Source organism: Sorex araneus, chromosome 5 (genome assembly GCF_027595985.1).
Source record: "Sorex araneus isolate mSorAra2 chromosome 5, mSorAra2.pri, whole genome shotgun sequence".
NCBI lineage: Eukaryota > Metazoa > Chordata > Mammalia > Eulipotyphla > Soricidae > Sorex > Sorex araneus.
Window position 1 is genome coordinate 116,247,055 of NC_073306.1, and position 18,280 is coordinate 116,265,334.

General features: G+C 56.1%; 1 protein-coding gene across 2 annotated transcripts in view; it reads left to right on the forward strand.

Moving 5' to 3' along the window:
- The window catches only part of TM9SF4 (transmembrane 9 superfamily member 4), a 50,092-nt gene extending 38,483 nt beyond the window's left edge, over window positions 1-11,609 (forward strand). For both annotated transcript variants that reach the window (XM_004612583.3, XM_004612584.2), the window contains 10 exons: window positions 812-882; window positions 2,829-2,961; window positions 3,939-4,020; window positions 4,104-4,179; window positions 4,538-4,621; window positions 6,043-6,218; window positions 6,477-6,540; window positions 7,149-7,268; window positions 8,259-8,348; window positions 9,954-11,609. In XM_004612583.3, the coding sequence (XP_004612640.1) occupies window positions 812-882; window positions 2,829-2,961; window positions 3,939-4,020; window positions 4,104-4,179; window positions 4,538-4,621; window positions 6,043-6,218; window positions 6,477-6,540; window positions 7,149-7,268; window positions 8,259-8,348; window positions 9,954-10,103 (1,046 nt within the window). In that variant the 3' untranslated portion in view covers window positions 10,104-11,609. The remainder of the gene's footprint in view (window positions 1-811; window positions 883-2,828; window positions 2,962-3,938; window positions 4,021-4,103; window positions 4,180-4,537; window positions 4,622-6,042; window positions 6,219-6,476; window positions 6,541-7,148; window positions 7,269-8,258; window positions 8,349-9,953) is intronic.
- Window positions 11,610-18,280: the final 6,671 nt, after the last annotated feature.

The window sequence follows — 18,280 nt, forward strand, 5'->3', positions numbered from 1 at the left end:
CACTCCCTGAGCGCAGAGCCGGGTCAGCAGACAGGCAGCAGGACTCTGTGTTGGAGTTTGGGTGCACAAAGGTGAAAAGTACTCAGTCTCTGCTCCAAGTGCTCCCTTGGGCTAAGAGGGCCTTTCCTCATGCACACACGCCCTGGCTCATGTACCCTGCTGGACAGAGGCTGCTGGACGCCCTACCCAGCCTGTGCCCTCAAACCGTCTCTGTTTAGGTGGAGGGAAACTCAACCAGCGCACTCAGAGTGGAGCTGCACGTAGCGATAAGTGTTGTGGCACAAATAGGGTGCCCCTTCAAGGGCAAGGGCTGTGGAGGAGAGGGGGCCCCCTGTTGTAGGAAAGGCCTGTGTGAAGAGGTGCCATCCCTCGGGGGCCCAGGGAGAGCTCCAGTGAGGCTCATGGCCTTGCAGGGGGACATCCAGGGAAGAAGCTGGATGGCCAGAGGAGGTGGGCAGATGAGAGTGGAATTTAGATTAATTTAATATCAAATGAAATACATAGGAGATTCTAGCTATGTAGAATCATTGGTTAGTAAATATTCATGGGGGACTGGGGATGGAGCAGTACTGCAGCAGGCAGGACAATTGCCTTGCATGCATCCGACCCCCTTTGATCCCTGGCACCCCATATGATCCCTGAGCCCTGCCAGGAGTGATCCCTGAGCACAGTCAGTAGCAAGCCCTGAGAACCCCAGGTGTGACCCAGAGAGAGAGTGTGTGTGTGTGTGTGTGTGTGAGAGAGAGAGAGAGAGAGAGAGAACCCGTAGCAGTGCAAGCAGGCACCACCTAAGAACTCCTGTCCCCCGCAGGCATCCTCAGCATGATCATCATTCGCACCCTGAGGAAGGACATCGCCAACTACAACAAGGAGGATGACATTGTACGTCCTGGGGGGCTGTGTGGTGGTTGGGCCGTGGGCCAACCCAATGTGTGTGGGAAGGGGGTGCAGTCCTTGACTCAGAGAAGAAAGGGGGCTGGGTGGAGTGTGGCGCGGCCTGGGGACCTGGCTCTCAGCGCCTGAGCCTGAGAGCTGCACATCGCCAGGCCAGAGGCCTGTACCGCCTGGCCAGCCATCGCCAGGACACGGGCTGAAGCGTCCCTAAGGAGGTTCCTATTAAAAATACACGTTACACAGTATAGCCCGTGCTCTATTGTACTGTGGGTAGGGCACTTGCCTTGCACATGGCTGACCTGGGTTCGATCCTGGCACTCCATTTGGTTCCCTGCATGTCACCAGGAGTGATCCCTGAGCGCAGAGCCAGGAGACAGCCCTGAGCACCACCAGGTGAGGTCTAAAAAGAATTTTTTTTTTTAAATTAACAAAGTGTTAGAGATGAGATTCTAATTCTAAGCATAGAAGTAATAGAAGAAATTGCGGAAAGGAGATTTGATTCCTTGAACACGTAAAAAAATGTAACGGGGGAGTTCTAGAGAGATAGTGCAGGAGTTAAGATGGAGCCTGCCATGATTTGATCCTCGGCACCACCGGGCTCCCTGAGCACCACGGGGCATAACCTTGGGGACCCCCAAGCAGTGCCAGCTCTGCCAGGGTAGCCCAGGTAGTCCCCAACACCACACACTTGAGCAACAGTACCCTCAGCCCCTCACATTGAACTGCTGGCCCAGGTGACCAAGCATCACCAGGAGTGACCCCTGTGCCCCCTGAGCACTGCTTGGAAGAGGAAAAAACTCCTGTTTTAACAGGGGCCCAGAGATGGCTTAGAGGCCTGGAGCGCATGCTGCGCTGAGGGAGCCCTGGCTGGCTCTCCCACTCATGGGGTCCCCTGAGCACTTCCTCACTGCATGTGACCCACAAAACAACATAAAAACCTTTTAACTGCTGTACATGTCAAAGTAGACAAAGGAAACAAAACTATGATGAGGAGAAGCAATATTTGCAACGCAGAAAAAGATGAGAGAGTTGAAACAAGAAAAAACCCTGACGAACAGAAAAGAGACTAGTAGCTCGCATGCTTAGTGGGCCTGCGGGAAGCTGTTCCCTCAGCAGTGACAGCAGCTCGCAGACACAGACCACCATGAAAGAACAGTCATGATGAAGGGCGTCAGATGGCATAGATGCAGGCATGTTTCCACACGTGTGGAAGAGTTGCCTTCCCATGCCAGCTGCACGGGTGACATGGACAAGGACTCAAAGATTGTCACCTTGCTTTGACCCAGCGATTCTAGAATTGTCCAAAATACAAAGACTTTCTCTAGGAATAATGATTGCCGCTTCACTTCTCACTCAAATAAACTGGATCGGGTGTGGCCGCGGTTCCCCACAGTACGCGGCCTGAGTAGCACAGCATCACTGGGCTGGGCCTTGAACTCGCTGAGGCATTGATCAGACTTCAACTGAAAATAACAAGTCACAGTAGAAAACAGGCTGAGCCCAGTTTCATGTGTCACGTACATTTGTCAAGGACGAGAAGGAAGGTTGAAGCTGTGTGACGTCTTTCAGGGCTCTATGCTCCCCTCCCCCACTCTGGAGCCATGGCCGGAGCCTTGTGCCTCATACCTGCAGGGCTTACGCTCTGTCACAGAGTTGCAGCCCCAACCCCTGTCTTTCTGCATTCATTTTTTTGTTCCCCTCTGCTGTTTACCACTTTTCATTGATGTGAAACTTGACCACATACTGAGAAGGTTCCTCTCATTATTTTCTCCACACACATGTAAGATCACATATTCCTTGATAGTCGGCCCCAGGGGTCGGGCAGGGCAGGTTGGCATCTGCGTGTCCCAGAGCCCGCCCTCATCTGGGGGTGTGGATCCACCAGGAGCCGTGGGAGCGCGGACACAGCATCACTCTCTGCCTCTCTGCCACAGGAAGACACCATGGAAGAGTCTGGGTGGAAGCTGGTGCACGGCGATGTCTTCCGGCCCCCCCAGTACCCCATGATCCTCAGTTCCCTGTTGGGCTCGGGCATCCAGCTCTTCTGTATGATCCTCATCGTCATCTGTGAGTGCGTCTGCGGGCATGACCTGGGGGCAGCCAGGGGGCTTTCCTACCTGGAGACCGGGTGGCATGTGCATATCTCTGTGTCAGGGAGAGCCACCTGTCCCCACAGAGGCTGTGCCTCAGCTCCTGGTGGGCGCACCTTCATACAGCCCCCGGCAGCTCTGGCCGAGTGGCCTTGTCCAGTGCCCACTGTTAAGGTGGCTAACCCACACAGCACCTGGATTAAGACTTCAGCAGGACCTGAGAGTACAGCGGGCAGGGGCTTGCCTTGTTCAATCCCCGGCACTGTATGTGGTCCCCTGAGCCCTGCTAAGTGATCCATGAGCTCAGAGCCAGGAGTCAGCCCTGAGCACAACTGGGTGTGATCCCCCCAAAGGAACAGGCAGAACAAGACTTAAGCCAACCCCCAAAAATGAACATGGAGGATTTCCAGACAATTCTGAAGTCAGTCTGCCAAGTTTTTTTTTTAACCCTTTTAACTGATCTTTAACATGGTAGTGGTAAGGTAAACAGACCAGTCAATACAGACATATGTATATGTATAATGTATAAATGTGTGCATAGATATTGCCAGATGGTCACAGTAGATCTAGTTAACTCTCCTCACATCATTCCCATTTTTGTCTTGTGATGGGAGTTTCAGCATCTGTTAGTAACCGTGCCCTGCATCACTGAGCCTCTCGGCCCCTTGCCGCCCGGCTTTATGGGCAGACAGGCTGTTCCACCTGGGGGCCCCTGTTCCCCAGCGGGTTGCTGGGCCGGACCCTGTCAGCTGGCACGGCTGATGCCCTGGGCCCAGAGCCCGCTGGTGCCCTGTGCTCCATGCCAAGGCCTGTCGGCTGCGCCCCTGTGGACCTCAGCCGAGACCAGCGCCCCCTGAGAGGAGCCGAGTGGCTGTTCTGGGCGAGGAAGGGAACCTGGGTGGGGGGCGACTCTGACTCTCTCCGGCCGCTCTCCCTCCCCTCCCTGCTCTGCAGTTGTGGCCATGCTTGGGATGCTGTCGCCGTCCAGCCGGGGCGCTCTCATGACCACAGCCTGCTTCCTCTTCATGTTCATGGGGTAGGTGTGTCAGAGGGGGCTCCGGGGGCCAGCAGGCACCGCCTGCGTGCCCACTCACAATCCCCCCGGCTGCTTCCCCGTAGGGTGTTCGGTGGATTCTCTGCTGGCCGTCTCTACCGCACTCTCAAAGGCCACCGGTGGAAGAAAGGCGCCTTCTGTGTAAGTGCGCGCCTCTGCGGCGGCCCCCCCGCTTCTCTGGGCTGCTGGGGCCGTGGCCCACGACCCGCTTTCATCAGCATCACGTTCATCAGTCACAGTTCAGCAGAGAGCTCTCCCTGGGTTCCGAGTGCCGGGAACTGCACGTTGTTGTGCAAGGCGGCCATACCCTGGGTGGTGAGGGGGTGTCACAGACTGGGTGTCTCGGGGGACGCTGATCAGACCCGGTTACAGACGGAAGTTAGGGATAGGAAGAACACAGAACAGGAGGCCTTCGGGTGCCTTCTGAAGGAGTCCTGAGGAGCTGGGGGCCGGGGGTGCCCAGGCGGCAGCTTCTCAGTCTCCCGCCTCTCGCTGGCAGACGGCGACTCTGTACCCTGGTGTGGTGTTTGGCATCTGCTTCGTGCTGAATTGCTTCATCTGGGGCAAACACTCATCGGGAGCGGTAAGAGCCCTGCCCCGCCCTGGCAGCCCCCCCGCCCCAGGTCACTTCCTGTCCTTCCCTTCCCTTTTTGGGTGCCCAGAGTTGTGTTCCCAGCTCTGGTGACAGAGCTAGCTGGTGTTTCCTCAGCCCTGCCCAGCCCGCCAACTAGCCTGCGCCCACGTCTCTGTAGGGACCTCCCCAGCTCCGGGGCCAGCTGGGGCTTTCCCTTGACTCCCCCATGGGACACTGCTGTGATTGCCGGTCACTCGTCCCCAAAGCCGCTTCTCCCGTGCCCCTGGGTGGGTGCAGCGCCAAGGGGAGGCTGGAATCCCACACACCAGCCCATCCCACCTCGGCTGCCCACGATGCCCTGATTCGGATCTGGGTTCTGCGCAGGCAGCGTGAGCCTCCCCCCTGTCGGTGCCCTCCAACCCCGGTCTGCAGGGCCGGAGCCGTTGGCGCTTCCTCTTCCTTCCTCTTTCTGGACCTGCGCAGGCGCCCTCGCCGCACTCTCTCCCACGAGCACGGAGAGGCGAAGCTCTGGACTGCGCTTTGTACTTTTTAACCTCCCTTCTTCTTCTTCTTCTTTTTTTTTTTTAGCTATATTTAAAGTGGAATTATAACATTTTTAACAATTGCAAAAAAATACAACCTCAGACATCTATGATGTTTTCTTTGTCCTGAGTACTATTGTAGTAATTCATTTCTTCCTTTTGTATGGTTTTTGTAGGAACCATAGTAATGTACGGAAGTGGGTAAAGATGGAGATGTCGGTTCTGATCCCTTAAATTCTAGCCGAGCAACTATGTGGCATAGGCTATTCTCAGCATATTTACATATGAAAGTGTTTTCATTCAAATATAGAAATATTTATAGCCTACTTTCACGTAACAGTACATTTTTTGGTAGGGTTTTGTGAGAATAGGATGAGGTTTGGGCTTGGGGCCAGCAGTGCTTGGTGTCTAGTCCTGGTGGGGCCAGGGATTGAACCAGGGTCTGCTGAGTTGTGTGGGCCAGAAAGTGCAAAGGGCCAGGCACATGCTTTATATGTGGGAGCCCTGGGTTCAGTCTTGAGCACTGAGCTGGGAGTAACCCTAAACACTCTAGGTGTAGCCCGAACCTCCACCTCCTTCCTTCCCCCGCCCGAAGTACGTGTGGGATTTTGTTTTGTTTTTGTTTTTGGGTCAAAACCCGGCAATGCTCAAGGGCCACTCCTGGCTCTGCACTCAGGAATTACGCCTGACGATGCTCGGGGACCCTATGGGATGCCAGGGGTCGACCTCATGCAAGGCAAATGCCCTCCCTGCTGTACTATCACTCCAGCCCCAGTACATGCGATTTTTATAGTTGTTGTTATTGTTCTGTTTTCTTTGGGTTTGCTTTTGCGGGGGAGCGGGACTTCCCCCGTGGGCCCACCCCACCTCACGGTACTGCACCCGCAGGTGCCCTTCCCCACCATGGTGGCCCTGCTGTGCATGTGGTTCGGCATCTCTCTGCCCCTCGTCTACTTGGGCTACTACTTCGGCTTCCGCAAGCAGCCGTATGACAATCCTGTGCGCACCAACCAGATCCCCCGGCAGATCCCCGAGCAGCGGTGGTACATGAACCGGTTTGTGGGGTGAGTCTCTGGGGGTGGGGGGGCGGCCACTGGTGCACCTGCAGCTCTGGGTGGCTTCAGGGGGGCTCAGTGGATCCCAGGATTGCCGTTGGAGCCCCACTTGGGTTGGGCCCGGAAGGAGCCAGGACGGGGAAGCCAGGGTGGGCCATGCAGTGAGGCGGTGAAGGGCCTGTTTCCTGGCCTGGGAGATGGGGGTGGGGGGCTGCGTGTGCGCGGGAGGCTGGGCTGGGCAGGGCTCACCCTCCCCTTCTGCTGCAGCATCCTCATGGCCGGGATCCTGCCCTTCGGGGCCATGTTCATCGAGCTCTTCTTCATCTTCAGTGTGAGTACTGCGCCCGCCCAGAGCCCCCACTGGTCTCTCAGGATGACCGGAACTGCCCCGCCAGGAGGGACAGGAGGGTAAACCCTGTCTGGCCCTCTTCGGGCCCTTAGCACCATGGTACCACCATTGCCGGATCTGCTTTGATTCCAGGTCCCCCGACACCTCTCCCTGGGGTGGGATCCTGGCTCACACAGGAGCTCCTTGTTCGGTAGTCGTGGTGCTGGCAGCTCCTCTGACCTGTGTGCCAGGCTTGGGGCTGCACAAGGACCCCTCAGAGCCATTGCGGTTTAGCCCCAGCACCTCCCTGAGTACCCTGGTCAGAGGGTGGCTGAATCCCTCTGTTCGTGAGCCCCCGGACCAGTCCCAGCCGTCGAGGCCGGGCTTCCAGGCGGACGCACCTACAGCAGGTGGCAGCTGCCCCTCACAGGCCCAGCTGCTCTGCACTCCGTTCCCTGGGCTGGGGCAGTGGGAGCCACCACTCGTTTCTAAGTCAGCCTTGCCCAGGCCGGGCACCAGGCCCCCTGGCAGTGTGTCTGCCGCTGGTGTGCCTTTCCCGCCGGAGGGCGTGGCGCCTGGCTGAGGGCCCCGTTGGCTCTGTGTGTCCGCAGGCAATATGGGAGAACCAGTTTTATTATCTCTTTGGCTTCCTGTTCCTCGTCTTCATCATCCTGGTGGTCTCCTGCTCCCAGATCAGCATTGTCATGGTGTACTTCCAGCTCTGTGCAGAGGTGAGCGGCCTGCAGGGACACCGCACACTGGGCGGGCCTCTCTTCGGGCCGCGAGGTTCTTTTGGTTTTGTGTTTGGTTTTTCAGTTTGGGATGGGTTTTGTTTTGGGGGAGTGGTTGGGGGGTGTTATTTGCAGGGGGCCACGCCCAGCAGTGCTCAGGGCTGACTCCTGGCTTTGCGCTCAGGGATCTCTCGTGGTGGGACTCAGGAACCATATGGAGTACCCGAGGGTAGGATGCCATGTGTAAGGGGCGCGGCCTGCCTTGAGGTCTCAGACCTATGTATTGATTTCCTTCGAGGAGCCGCTGCATCTCAGCTCCCCTCCAGGAGTCAAGAGGCAGCCTTGGCCAGAACATACGGGTGGTTCCTGTAACCTGGGGGCCAGGCCAGCCCTTCTGGGCCGAGCCCCAGGCAGAGCAGGCAGAGCACTGCCTCCTACCCTCTCGGAGCCTTCCTTCCCTCGCGTGACAGGGCCAGCAATAGGACTGACTGGGGGCTGTCCCTAGGCCTAAAAGCGCCGCCATAGGGCTGGAGCAATAGCACAGCGGGTAGGGCGTTTGCCTTGCACTCGGCCGACCTGGGTTCGATCCCCGGCATCCCATATGGTCCCCCAAGCACTGCCAAGAGTAATTCCTGAGTGCAAAGCCAGGAGTAACCCCTGAGCATCGCTGGGTGTGACCCAAAAAGCAAAAAATAATAATAATAATAAAAGCACCACCACAGAGCGCACCTTCCAGGGAACAGTGTTTGGCGCTCGTCCTCTCGGTTCTACTGTTGGTGGCAGTCGGGTTGGCTCGAGTCCTCAGCCCTGTGAGTTTTCAGAAGGGCCTGCGGTGTGTCTAGCCGCCATGCTGGCCAAGATCGGAAACATTCCCGTCACTCTAGTTATTTGTGTTCTTAACCCAAGGCCATTCGCCTTCGTGGCCAGTGTGAAATACGGGTTTGGGCTCTGCCTGGAGGCCGCTATGACATGACGCTTCTTTCCCCTCAGGATTACCGCTGGTGGTGGCGAAACTTCCTGGTCTCCGGGGGCTCTGCCTTCTACGTCCTGGTCTACGCCATCTTTTATTTTGTTAACAAGGTACTGCGCTGCAGGTGGGCAAGGGGAGGGGAAGGGCCCCGGAGAAAACCTGTGCTCTCCACCAAAACATGGGGTCCGTGAGAGCCCCTCCAGAACTTAGCTGCCGTGGCACAGGAGAGTTGCAGGAAAGAGCGGATCTGTGTTCTCAGGAGAAAAGGCTTCGGACTAAAAGGGCAGTGAGATCATTGCATGGGAAGCCTGACCGTAGGGCCTTCAGCAGGAACCGAGGGAGTAGATTTCACCTCGGGAAGCTAGACAGAAGGCAAAGTAGAAGAATAAGAACAGTTGATGAGAGGGGCCGTTAAAGATGACAATAGAAAGTGCTGGGATAGCCTTCAGGACCCCAGTCAGATGCCCACCCATCAGAGTTACTGTAGCCGGAGTGGAGGAGTACGGAGCAGACCCTCTGCAGTTTCCATAGGTTGCTGCCTGTATACACCTCATCCCCCGCAGGAGGAGCTTGGGTCGTCCCGGTGGGCCTCGCTTCTCCAAACCTAAGCCAGCAGCGGGCCCAGACTGGACTCCTGGGTGTGTTGGCTGGAGTGGGAAAGCGTGTTTCCTGAAATGTCAGGTTAGAACGGGCGAAAGGCCCAGAGCAGGTGGTGCTGCGCCCTGCCAGTTTGCCACGCGTGCCCCTCCCCGCCAGGCGTCACACAGCAGCTCTCAGTCAGGCACCAGCAAGCTCTGGCCGAGGTGCCGGCAGCAGCCCTGCCTCTGAGTCAGGTTTCGTTGGAACTCAGCCATGCTGGTTTGCTGACATCCCCGGTGGGGAGCTTTTACCCTACAGTGTCAGAATTGAGTCATTTGAGGTTTTTTTGGTTGCTGGCGATGGTTTTTGTATGTTGATTTTGGGTTTTTAGTTTGGGAGCTGTGCCCAGCAGAGCTTAGGTGCATGAACTCCAGGCCAAGTGCTCTCCTTGGCGAGTCGAGTAGTTTGACAGATGCCATACGGCCCGTGAACCCAACACTATTTATAATCTTTGTTGTTGTTGGGCCATACCCAGCGGTGCTCAGGGCTAACTCCTGGCTCTGGCTCGATGCTCAGAGGTCATATGGGATGCCGGGAATCAAACCCAGGTCACCCATGTGCAGGGCAAGCGCCCTACCCGCTATGCTATCTTTCAGCCCTTAAAAGAAAGAAAAAAAAACCTTTGAGTGTAGGTACTATGGTTTTTACGTTTAGAGTGTTGATGTACAGAGTCACCACACATGACCACCCCAAGGTTCTGTGACCTCCACCGCTGTCCTTCCGTCACCTCTGCCTCTGTCTACGTTCCCTCCCCCCTCCCCTCTCTGACTCTTGACAAAAAAGTTTGCTGACCCTGCCCTTGCGCAATTAATGGCAGAAGCCATCCCCTTCTGACACATCTCTTTGGAAGTCGGCCTCCTTGGAACTTCCGTCCTCAGACTTTAGATTCACGTTCTGAAACCAGCCTGCCCCCTCCCCGCCCACCCGCAGCCCATGCCACCTCCCCTTGAACCCACAGCGCACCATTTTGCCAGCTCTTGCCCGTCTCTCGTGAGACCGGGGAAGGTAGGCGCCGGTCGCCGCCCGCGGCAAACTGCACTCAGCGACTGTCTCTCTCTTCTCTGCTCACGCCGCAGCTGGACATTGTGGAGTTCATCCCCTCGCTGCTCTACTTCGGCTACACGGCGCTCATGGTCCTGTCCTTCTGGCTGCTCACGGGCACCATCGGCTTCTACGCGGCCTACATGTTTGTCCGCAAGATCTACGCCGCTGTGAAGATTGACTGATGGGGGCGGACCGGACCAGGGCCGGGCCCACCTCGTCGTCGGACAGGAAGCCACCTGCGCAGGGGACTGCAGGCACTCAAAATAAAATCGCTCCTGCCCTTGGGGATGTGACTCCTGGCACAGTGTTCCTGGACCTGGGGCTGCGCGGGCGCGGGAGGGCCTGTAGATAAATCTTGCATTTTCCTTCATCGTCTTACTCCGGTTCTGTGGGGGATGCGGTTTTTTTGTGGGTTGTTTTTTCTTCAGTGCTGAGAAAGTTCCCTCGGCAGGAACTCTTGACCTGTTTCTTCAGGTTTGGTTTTGGTTTGGGGGTTTTTCTCCCTTTGTTTTTTTTTATCAAATGGATCCAGGATGGATGAGTCCGCCGAGACACTGGGTTCTGGTCACTGTCTCCACCTCACGACTGACTGGGAGAGCGACCACCAGCCTTCCCAGGCTTCTTCCGGGCCCCCGAGCCCCTTCGCCACTGCCCTTTCCACGGACGCCGTGACGAAGCCCAGCTGCAGGCGGGACACACGTGCTCGGTGCCAGCCCGAGTCTCATCCCTGGATGTGGGGGGGGTGCCCGGGTCCCAGAACAGCAGGACACCCCCTGCTCAGAGTGGCCGGAGTTGGCTCGTCTAAAGAAGAGACTTAAGTGAACTGTCTTGTGCCAAGAAATAAATCCTGGACGTGGGGCCAAATGTTTCCAGGCCAGGCGTGCGGGGGCTGTGTGGGACGAGGGCTCCCCCAGCCCCTTCTCCAGGGGCGACTGCTCTGCCAGCTATGCGCGTGGCTGACCTAGGGCTTCCCCTGGGCTCGCCCTCCTCGGTGCCCACTCGGGGGTCTCTGAGCTCTCTCGGCATCCACAGCACGCGTCTCCGCGGATACCTGGAGCCTCTTCTGATGGGACAGTGGGGGGTAAGTGCCGTCCTAACTGCCCCACTTCCCGGGAACAGGCTTAGAAAGCGGGAACGAAGGGGGCAGGCCTGGCTCCTCCATCCATAACCCTGGCTGCCCCCTGCCCCCGCCACCCCCCTGCACCTCAAGGATATCCGCTCTTCAGTGGCCAGCCACCAAAGCCACCACGGGATGAGGGTTGAAGGAACAGCCACGCAGCCTGGCTCCAGCAGCTTTGGGTTCCTACCGAGAGACAAAGCCAGGAACACCCCACGCCCTTCACCCCTCCAGCGTCCCCCCCAACCCCACGGACTGCACCAATCAAACCAGTGAACTCCGCCTCACCAGGTCACGCCACAGCGCCAGGTGGCACCCAGGAGTCTGGCGGCAGGAACGGGGTCCCGCGCCGATGCTGAGAATTCTTTTGTTCCTTCCAATCGTGGGTTTGTTGTTTTTTTTCCCGAAGAGATTCTCTTGTGGGGGCTTGTGGGGGAAATGGACTCATAAAGAGTTCGAATATCATCCATTTTTCTGACTTTTTAAAATCATCATTATTATTTTTAATTAAGAAATATGCCTGTATGCCTTTTTTTGATCCAGTTGTAAATAAATATGCCATTGTCCTATTGCCCGGTGTCTTGCGTCTCTTGCTGGGGTTTGGAATCGGACGAGGGGCGGCTTCCTCAGGCGGGTGAAGCTGCGTGTGTCTCGCCGAGCTCAGTCCTACCTCGGGCCAGTCCTGCCTCCCGGCTGCTCACCTCCTTCAGCTGGATTTAGAAGCGTTCGCCCCTGGGACCCCAAAGTAGGAAACAGCTGGCAAATGTACACTCTACACTGTACACTCTCTACACTCTCAGCTCCAGTGTGTCACTGTCAACTCACTTCACCTCTCCGTCCTCACTCCTACAATACCTAGAAATAGGACAGACAGGGCCAGAGAGATATTACAGCGGGTAGGGCACTTGCCTTGCAGGTGGCCAACCCGGGTTCTATCCCCGGCACCCCATATGGTCCCCTCGGCCCACCAGGAGTGATGACTGAGCACAGCACCAGTGGATGTGGCCCCCAAATTTAAAACAAACCCCAAAAAGGAAAAGGACAGACGAGAATTCACAGGCTTACAAGTCATCAAAGAAAGGAGCAGTTAGATCTCAGGTCTGGGTGTGTCCAGGGGCTCGGAGCTAGCTCGAGGTTCTCTGAGCTGCGCCTGTCCCTGTTAACCGCCAGTGGTCTTCCCTGTTCGGGGAAAGGAGCACACATGGGTCACGGTCGTCAGAGTATCCAGTTTGGAGAATCCCGAGAAGGGGCGGGGGGAGCTTGAGTTCCTGTACCACCGCAGACTCCAGGGGCGTTAGAGGCACCAGCAGCAGTGCTGGGAATGAGGACGAGGAGGGGACAGCGGGGAGTGGGGAGGAGCCAGAGTAAACAAGCGCCAGTCACAGTCACGCAGTGCTGCTCGCGGACGGGACTGTTCAAGCACTTTCCTGTTAGCCCTTTGCATCGGGGCGCAGAGACCCTGGGCAGCCTCTGGAATTCATCCCCTTTTATAGACGTGGTAGCTGGAGTGACCTGCTGTCCCGTCACATGGACGGGCTCAAGCAACACCACCGCTGTCTCTCACACCCTGTACCTGATGTGCTCTCTCTCGTGCTCTCTCTCGCTCTCTTCTTCCTTCCTTTTTCCTTCCTTCCTTCCTTCCTTCCTTCCTTCCTTCCTTCCTTCCTTCCTTCCTTCCTTCCTTCCTTCCTTCCTTCCTTCCTTCCTTCCTTTTTCCTTCCTTCCTTCCTTCCTTCCTTCCTTCCTTCCTTCCTTCCTTCCTTCCTTCCTTCCTTCCTTCCTTTTTCCTTCCTTCCTTCCTTCCTTCCTTCCTTCCTTCCTTCCTTCCTTCCTTCCTTCCTTCCTTCCTTCCTTCCTTCCTTCTTTGTCATACTCCGCTGTCTTCCAGGCTTACTCCTGGTTCTGCCCTCAGGGATCACTCTTGGCAGTGTTCCATGGACCATATGGGGTGCTGGGGATCGAACCCAGGTCAGATCCATGCGAGACACGCACTTGCACTATCACTCCGACCCCTAAACTTTTCTTTTTTTTCGGGGGGGCGGTTTGGGGCCAAACCTGGCGCAATGCTCAGGATTTGCTCCTGGTTCCTCACTCAGGAGTTACTCCTGGTGGTGCTCAGGGCACCATATGGGATGCTGGGGGTTGAACGCGGGTCAGCCCTATAAACCTGATTTTCTAGCCACTGCTGCTTCGTTTTTATTCTGCATGGAGAGTCCTCCATCTTTTCTGTGTCAGTAGCCATTCCTTTCCTCTCCGAGAAGTATTCCAGTGACTAGCTGGGCCATCATCAGTTTATCTGCTTGTCTGTGAGTGGACAGTTGGCTAGTCCCTAAGGCAGGGGTACAAGTCCCAGGGCTCTGCCTGCGCGAGCAGCGGCTGCCTCAGACGAGAGGTGGGTTTCAACTCTCAGGCCTGAGACCGAAGACCAAAATCATCTCATATTTCCCGCAGCCGTTTGAGAGTTCCCATTCTCTTTGTGATGATCAGTGTGCTTCACGGGGGCCTAACAATACTGCGTCATGGGCTGGAGCGATAGCACAGCGGGTAGGGTGTTTGCCTTGCACGTGGCCAACCCACATTCGATTCCCAGCATCCCATATGGTCCCCCGAGCACCACCAGGAGTGATTCCTGAGTGCAGAGCCAGGAGTAACCCCTGAGCACCACCAGGTGTGACCCCGCCCCCCCCCAAAAGCAAAAAAACCCAAAAAAACAATACTGTGTAATGATTTTAGTATATATTTCACTGGGGGCTGGAGGGAGGACAGGCAATAAGGTGCTTGCCGTGCATGCAGCCCACCTCCCTTCCATCCCCAGCACCACATATGTGGACCCCCCCACCAGGCTTCACTCCTGAGCATTATTGTCTGAGACCCCCCCAAATATATATATTTTCCTAGAGACACATGTTACACATACTTCCATGCACTATTTGTCATCTATGTATGTCGAATCATTTGCCCCCTGTGCCTGTTTGGGTGGGGGCAGAGGGGAGGGGGATGTGTTTGGGTGGGGGCAGAGCGCAGGGGGGATGTTTGGCCGCACCTGGACATCTGCAGGGTATCCCTGACTCTGTGCTCAGGAGTGATCCCTGGCAGTGCTTGGGGGACCATATGCAGTGCGGGAGATGGGACTGGAGACCACCATGTGTAAGGGAAGTGCCTGAGCCCCTGTGCTGTTCCTTCAACCCCATCTTTTGCCCCATTTTGAGTGTTAGGGTTTCTGGGCTTTGAATTTGTCATGGTGCTCCCCAGTGGTGCCCGGGCGCTCAGGATGTGAGCGGTGCTGGAAATTAAACCCAGGACTCCCTTCCTGGCCTGCTTTGTTTGCTAAAATCACAATTTGAGGAGTTCATCGGGTCTGCATTCAAGTCTTCTATTGTGTTTTCTTTCTCTCCAGTGTCTTTTATTTTATTTATTTATTTTTTGCTTTTTTGGGGGGGAATCACACCTGGCGATGCACAGGGGTTACTCCTGGCTCTGCACTCAGGAATCACCCCTGGTGGTGCTCAGGGGACCATATGGGATGCTGGGAATCGAACCCGGGTCGGCTGCATGCAAGGCAAACACCCTACCCGCTGTGCTATTCTCCAGACCTCTTCAGTGTGTTTTGAATGATTTTTTTTTTAATTTTGAAAAAGTTCCACTTATCTATTCTTTGATGGAGTTTGTTTTGGGTGTCATATCTGCAACATCATTACCTAACTCAAGGTCTCAATTATTTATGATAGTTTCATGGTTTATGCTTAGATCTTAGAATTTTTCATTCCTGGTTTTTGTTTTTGGGCCACACCTGGTGGTGCCCAGGGCATACACTCCTAGCCCTTTTGGTGGGCTCAGGGGATCATCTGCTCACTTGCTATACTCTCTCTCCAGCCCTTAAATTTTATGGCTTTTCTTCTGATTTTTAAAAATTTTTTTTCTGTAGTTCTGGGAGTTCGGGTGTTGGGGAAAGTGGGGGTGGGGGGCGCAGTTGTCCACATGACACGAAGCCCAGCTGGATTATTTAGTTTTGTTTGGGGGCCACGTCCGGCAGTGCTCAGGGTTGGCGAGTGGCCTCCCCCACTACACTACCTCTCTGGCCTTCGTATAGTGCGGATTTATTTCTGGCAACTTCGTTCTATTTTAGCAGCCCTTTGATTTCACCGAGTGTAAATCTTACCAATTTCTACCAAGACACCTGTGGAATTTCAGTTGGCTTTATGTTAAACCTATAGATTGGTTTGGAAACAGTTGACATCTTCGCAATGGAGTCCTCAACGACACTGAAAACATGAGATACAAACCGCAACCACCAAACTTTACAATGCACCTGTTAAGGCAGCAGGCTTGGGCAGGCAGGGGCTGGGTGGGTGGGGAACTTGGGGACACTGGCCGAGGAAAGTGGGAGTTGACACTCGGGTGGGATTGGTCCTAGAATATCTATTATATGTCTAAAATTCAGCCACCAGGGCTGGAGCAATAGCACAGCGGGTAGGGCGTTTGCCTTGCACATGGCCAACCCGGGTTTGATTCCCAGCATCCCATATGGTCCCCTGAGTACCGCCAAGGGGTAACTCCTGAGTGCAGAGCCAGGAGGAGTAACCCCTGTGCATCTCCAGGTGTGACCCAAAAAATAATAAAATAAAATTCAGCCACCAATAACTGTCAATCATGGTTCTTAAATTTAAAAACTAAGTCTTCTAACCCATGAACAAGTTATATCTCTTTTTTTTCTTTTTGGGTCACACCTGGCAATGCTCAGGGGTTGCTCCTGGCTCATGCACTCAGGAATTACTCCTGGCAGTGCTCGGGGGACCATATGGGATGCTGGGAATCAAACCCGGGTTGGCCACATGCAAGGCAAACGCCCTACCCGCTGTTGTATCGCTCCAGCCCCACAAGTTATATCTCTTTAATCATTTAAGTTTTTAATTTCAAAATATATATACATATATATATTTTGGTCACACTTGGGAGTGCTCAGGGGTTACTTCTGGCTCTGCACTCAGGAGTCACACCTGGCAGTGCACCAGTAGACCATATGGGATGCCAGAGATCAAACCCAGGTCAGCCGTGTGCAAGGCAAATGCCCTACCTGCTGTACTGTCACTCTGGCCCCAGCAACACAGTATTTTATAGTTTCTAATATATAGGACTTCTTGCCTTTGGGTCAGATTTCTTTTCCTTCAGTCCTTCGTCCTGTCCACACTTTAGCCTTCCCTCTCCCTTTCTTCCTTTCCTTCCCTATTACTGTTTTGTTTTGTGTGTGGGTTTTTTGGCAGTGCCCAGGACTGAACCCAGGCTGGATAGCATAAACTGCCCGTGCCCTTGGGGACCCGGGCATGCCAGTCTGTCCATTCAGCAGCCAGCTGAAGATCCTGAGCCCTGTCAAAGGGGGTGGGGCAGGGGACCAGAGGGGACTGAGAGGGTCTCTCTGCACCAACCGTCTCTCCCGGGGTGCGCCAAGCCCATCTCCTCAGCTGCCTGGCCTCTTCCATTGATTTTCTGTTTCTGAGCAAACGCTTCAAAGAGAAAGGAAAGTGGAAGATCTGGGCGGATGTGGATAAGCTTCATGCCCAGAACAAGCTCCAGAACCTCCCTCCCCAACCCCCCCCAAAAAAAACACCAAAAAACTGAAGGGAGAGTGGGGGATACTAGATTGCGTCAGTGTGTTGGGCTCGGGAAGGGATGCTTCTGGAAGGGACCAGATCCATGGCAGGGCATGCAGAGTCCCGGGGGACCGCAGACTCCTGCGCACAGACAACTCTGAAGAGCCTTGCAGGTGTGGGACAGGCAACAGGCCTTGGGGCACGAGTCAAGGTGGAGACAGGCAGGGCGTGCAGCAGGCGGAAGCCTGAGCTAGCGCAGACGGTGTGGTGGCACCTCACACCCAACCCTGGGGACACAGAACATTCCCACTGCTTCGCCTCACCTCTGTCCGGCCGTCATGTGCTGCCCATGTGCCCTTCTGCCGGGGAGGGAGATAGGGGGGCGGGGAGGGGGGTTCCCAGCACTGCAGGGGGCAGCCTGGCTGTGGTCCAGGAGCCCTGGAATGCCCCCTTCTGGCTGACCACCTCCAAGGAATGCGTCGCCTGAGCTTCTGCCCTGTCTCCTGACAGACGGGCGGCTCCAGCACTGGGAACTGGACCTTGCGTCCACCCTTGCCAAGCCTGAGAACCCTCGCCTCCAGATCCGTCGAGTGGCTCCCCACGGGGGCTGATCGTGGGGACAGCTGTGGGCTGTGACCCACAAGCCGGGAAGAGTCCAGAGGGTGAAGCTGGCACCGGAGTCTCGGCCTCAGCGTCCACAGGAGGGCCCCGGGCTGTGCCCTCCCCCCACCTTCTCCCTTGGCTCTCCTTGGCTTCTGCCGGGGCCCCCGCCAATGCTCTCACTCCACGTCTCCCCCAAGGCCATTATCCGGCTTTGGTCAGTGGCCTCCAGAGGCCGCTTCCCAACGCCCAGAGCAGGCGAGCCAGTCCCAGGGTCAGCACCTGCCCCTTGCACCCCTGCCGCCTGGGTCTGGGCGCCGAGATCGGGAGACGCATCTGCTCCGCCCACCTCCCAGGCCCTCCGCCCTTCGCCAGTCCTCGGAGCAAGTGGTTTGCAGACGGGGGCCCGCAGGGGAGCCCCCCACGGAGGACCAGAGGGACTATTCTCTGGGGGGCTCGGCCACGGGATGCCAGAAGGAACTGACCCCAAATTAGAAGGGCGGTGGAGATGGGGGGGAAGGCAAGGGTGTCGTTCTCGGGAATAGCTGGATGGTGCCAGGCGTTAGGCACCTGTGTGACAGACAGACCCACCCTCCTCACAGTCCCAGCCTGATCACTGTTCCCGGCAGCTGTGCTTCCGCCAGGACCAACTACTCAGACATGCGGAGGGCCCTGGCCAAGGCCCACCCAGTTGCATACCTGGAGCAGCGGGGATGCTCAAAATATCAGATAGTGCAACTTAAGGGGCTTGCCTACATGTGGCCCACCCAGGTCCAACTCCTGGCACCGCGCACGGGTCCCCTGAGCACAGAGCTAGGTGAAGCCCCTGAGCCCCACAGGGAGTGACCCCACACTCCGTTCCCCCCACCGCCCAGATATGGAAGAAAAGACAGAAGTAAGGTTGGAGTAGACAGGTCTGGGGACAGCATTAAACTCAGCCAGGGAGCAAACGGGCACCTGCCCCCCCAGGCCCCTCCATCGAAGTTTGAATGTCCCTGAGCTACTTCTCTGAGTCCAGGACCTTGGGGTAACACATTGCTTTGTAGAATACTTC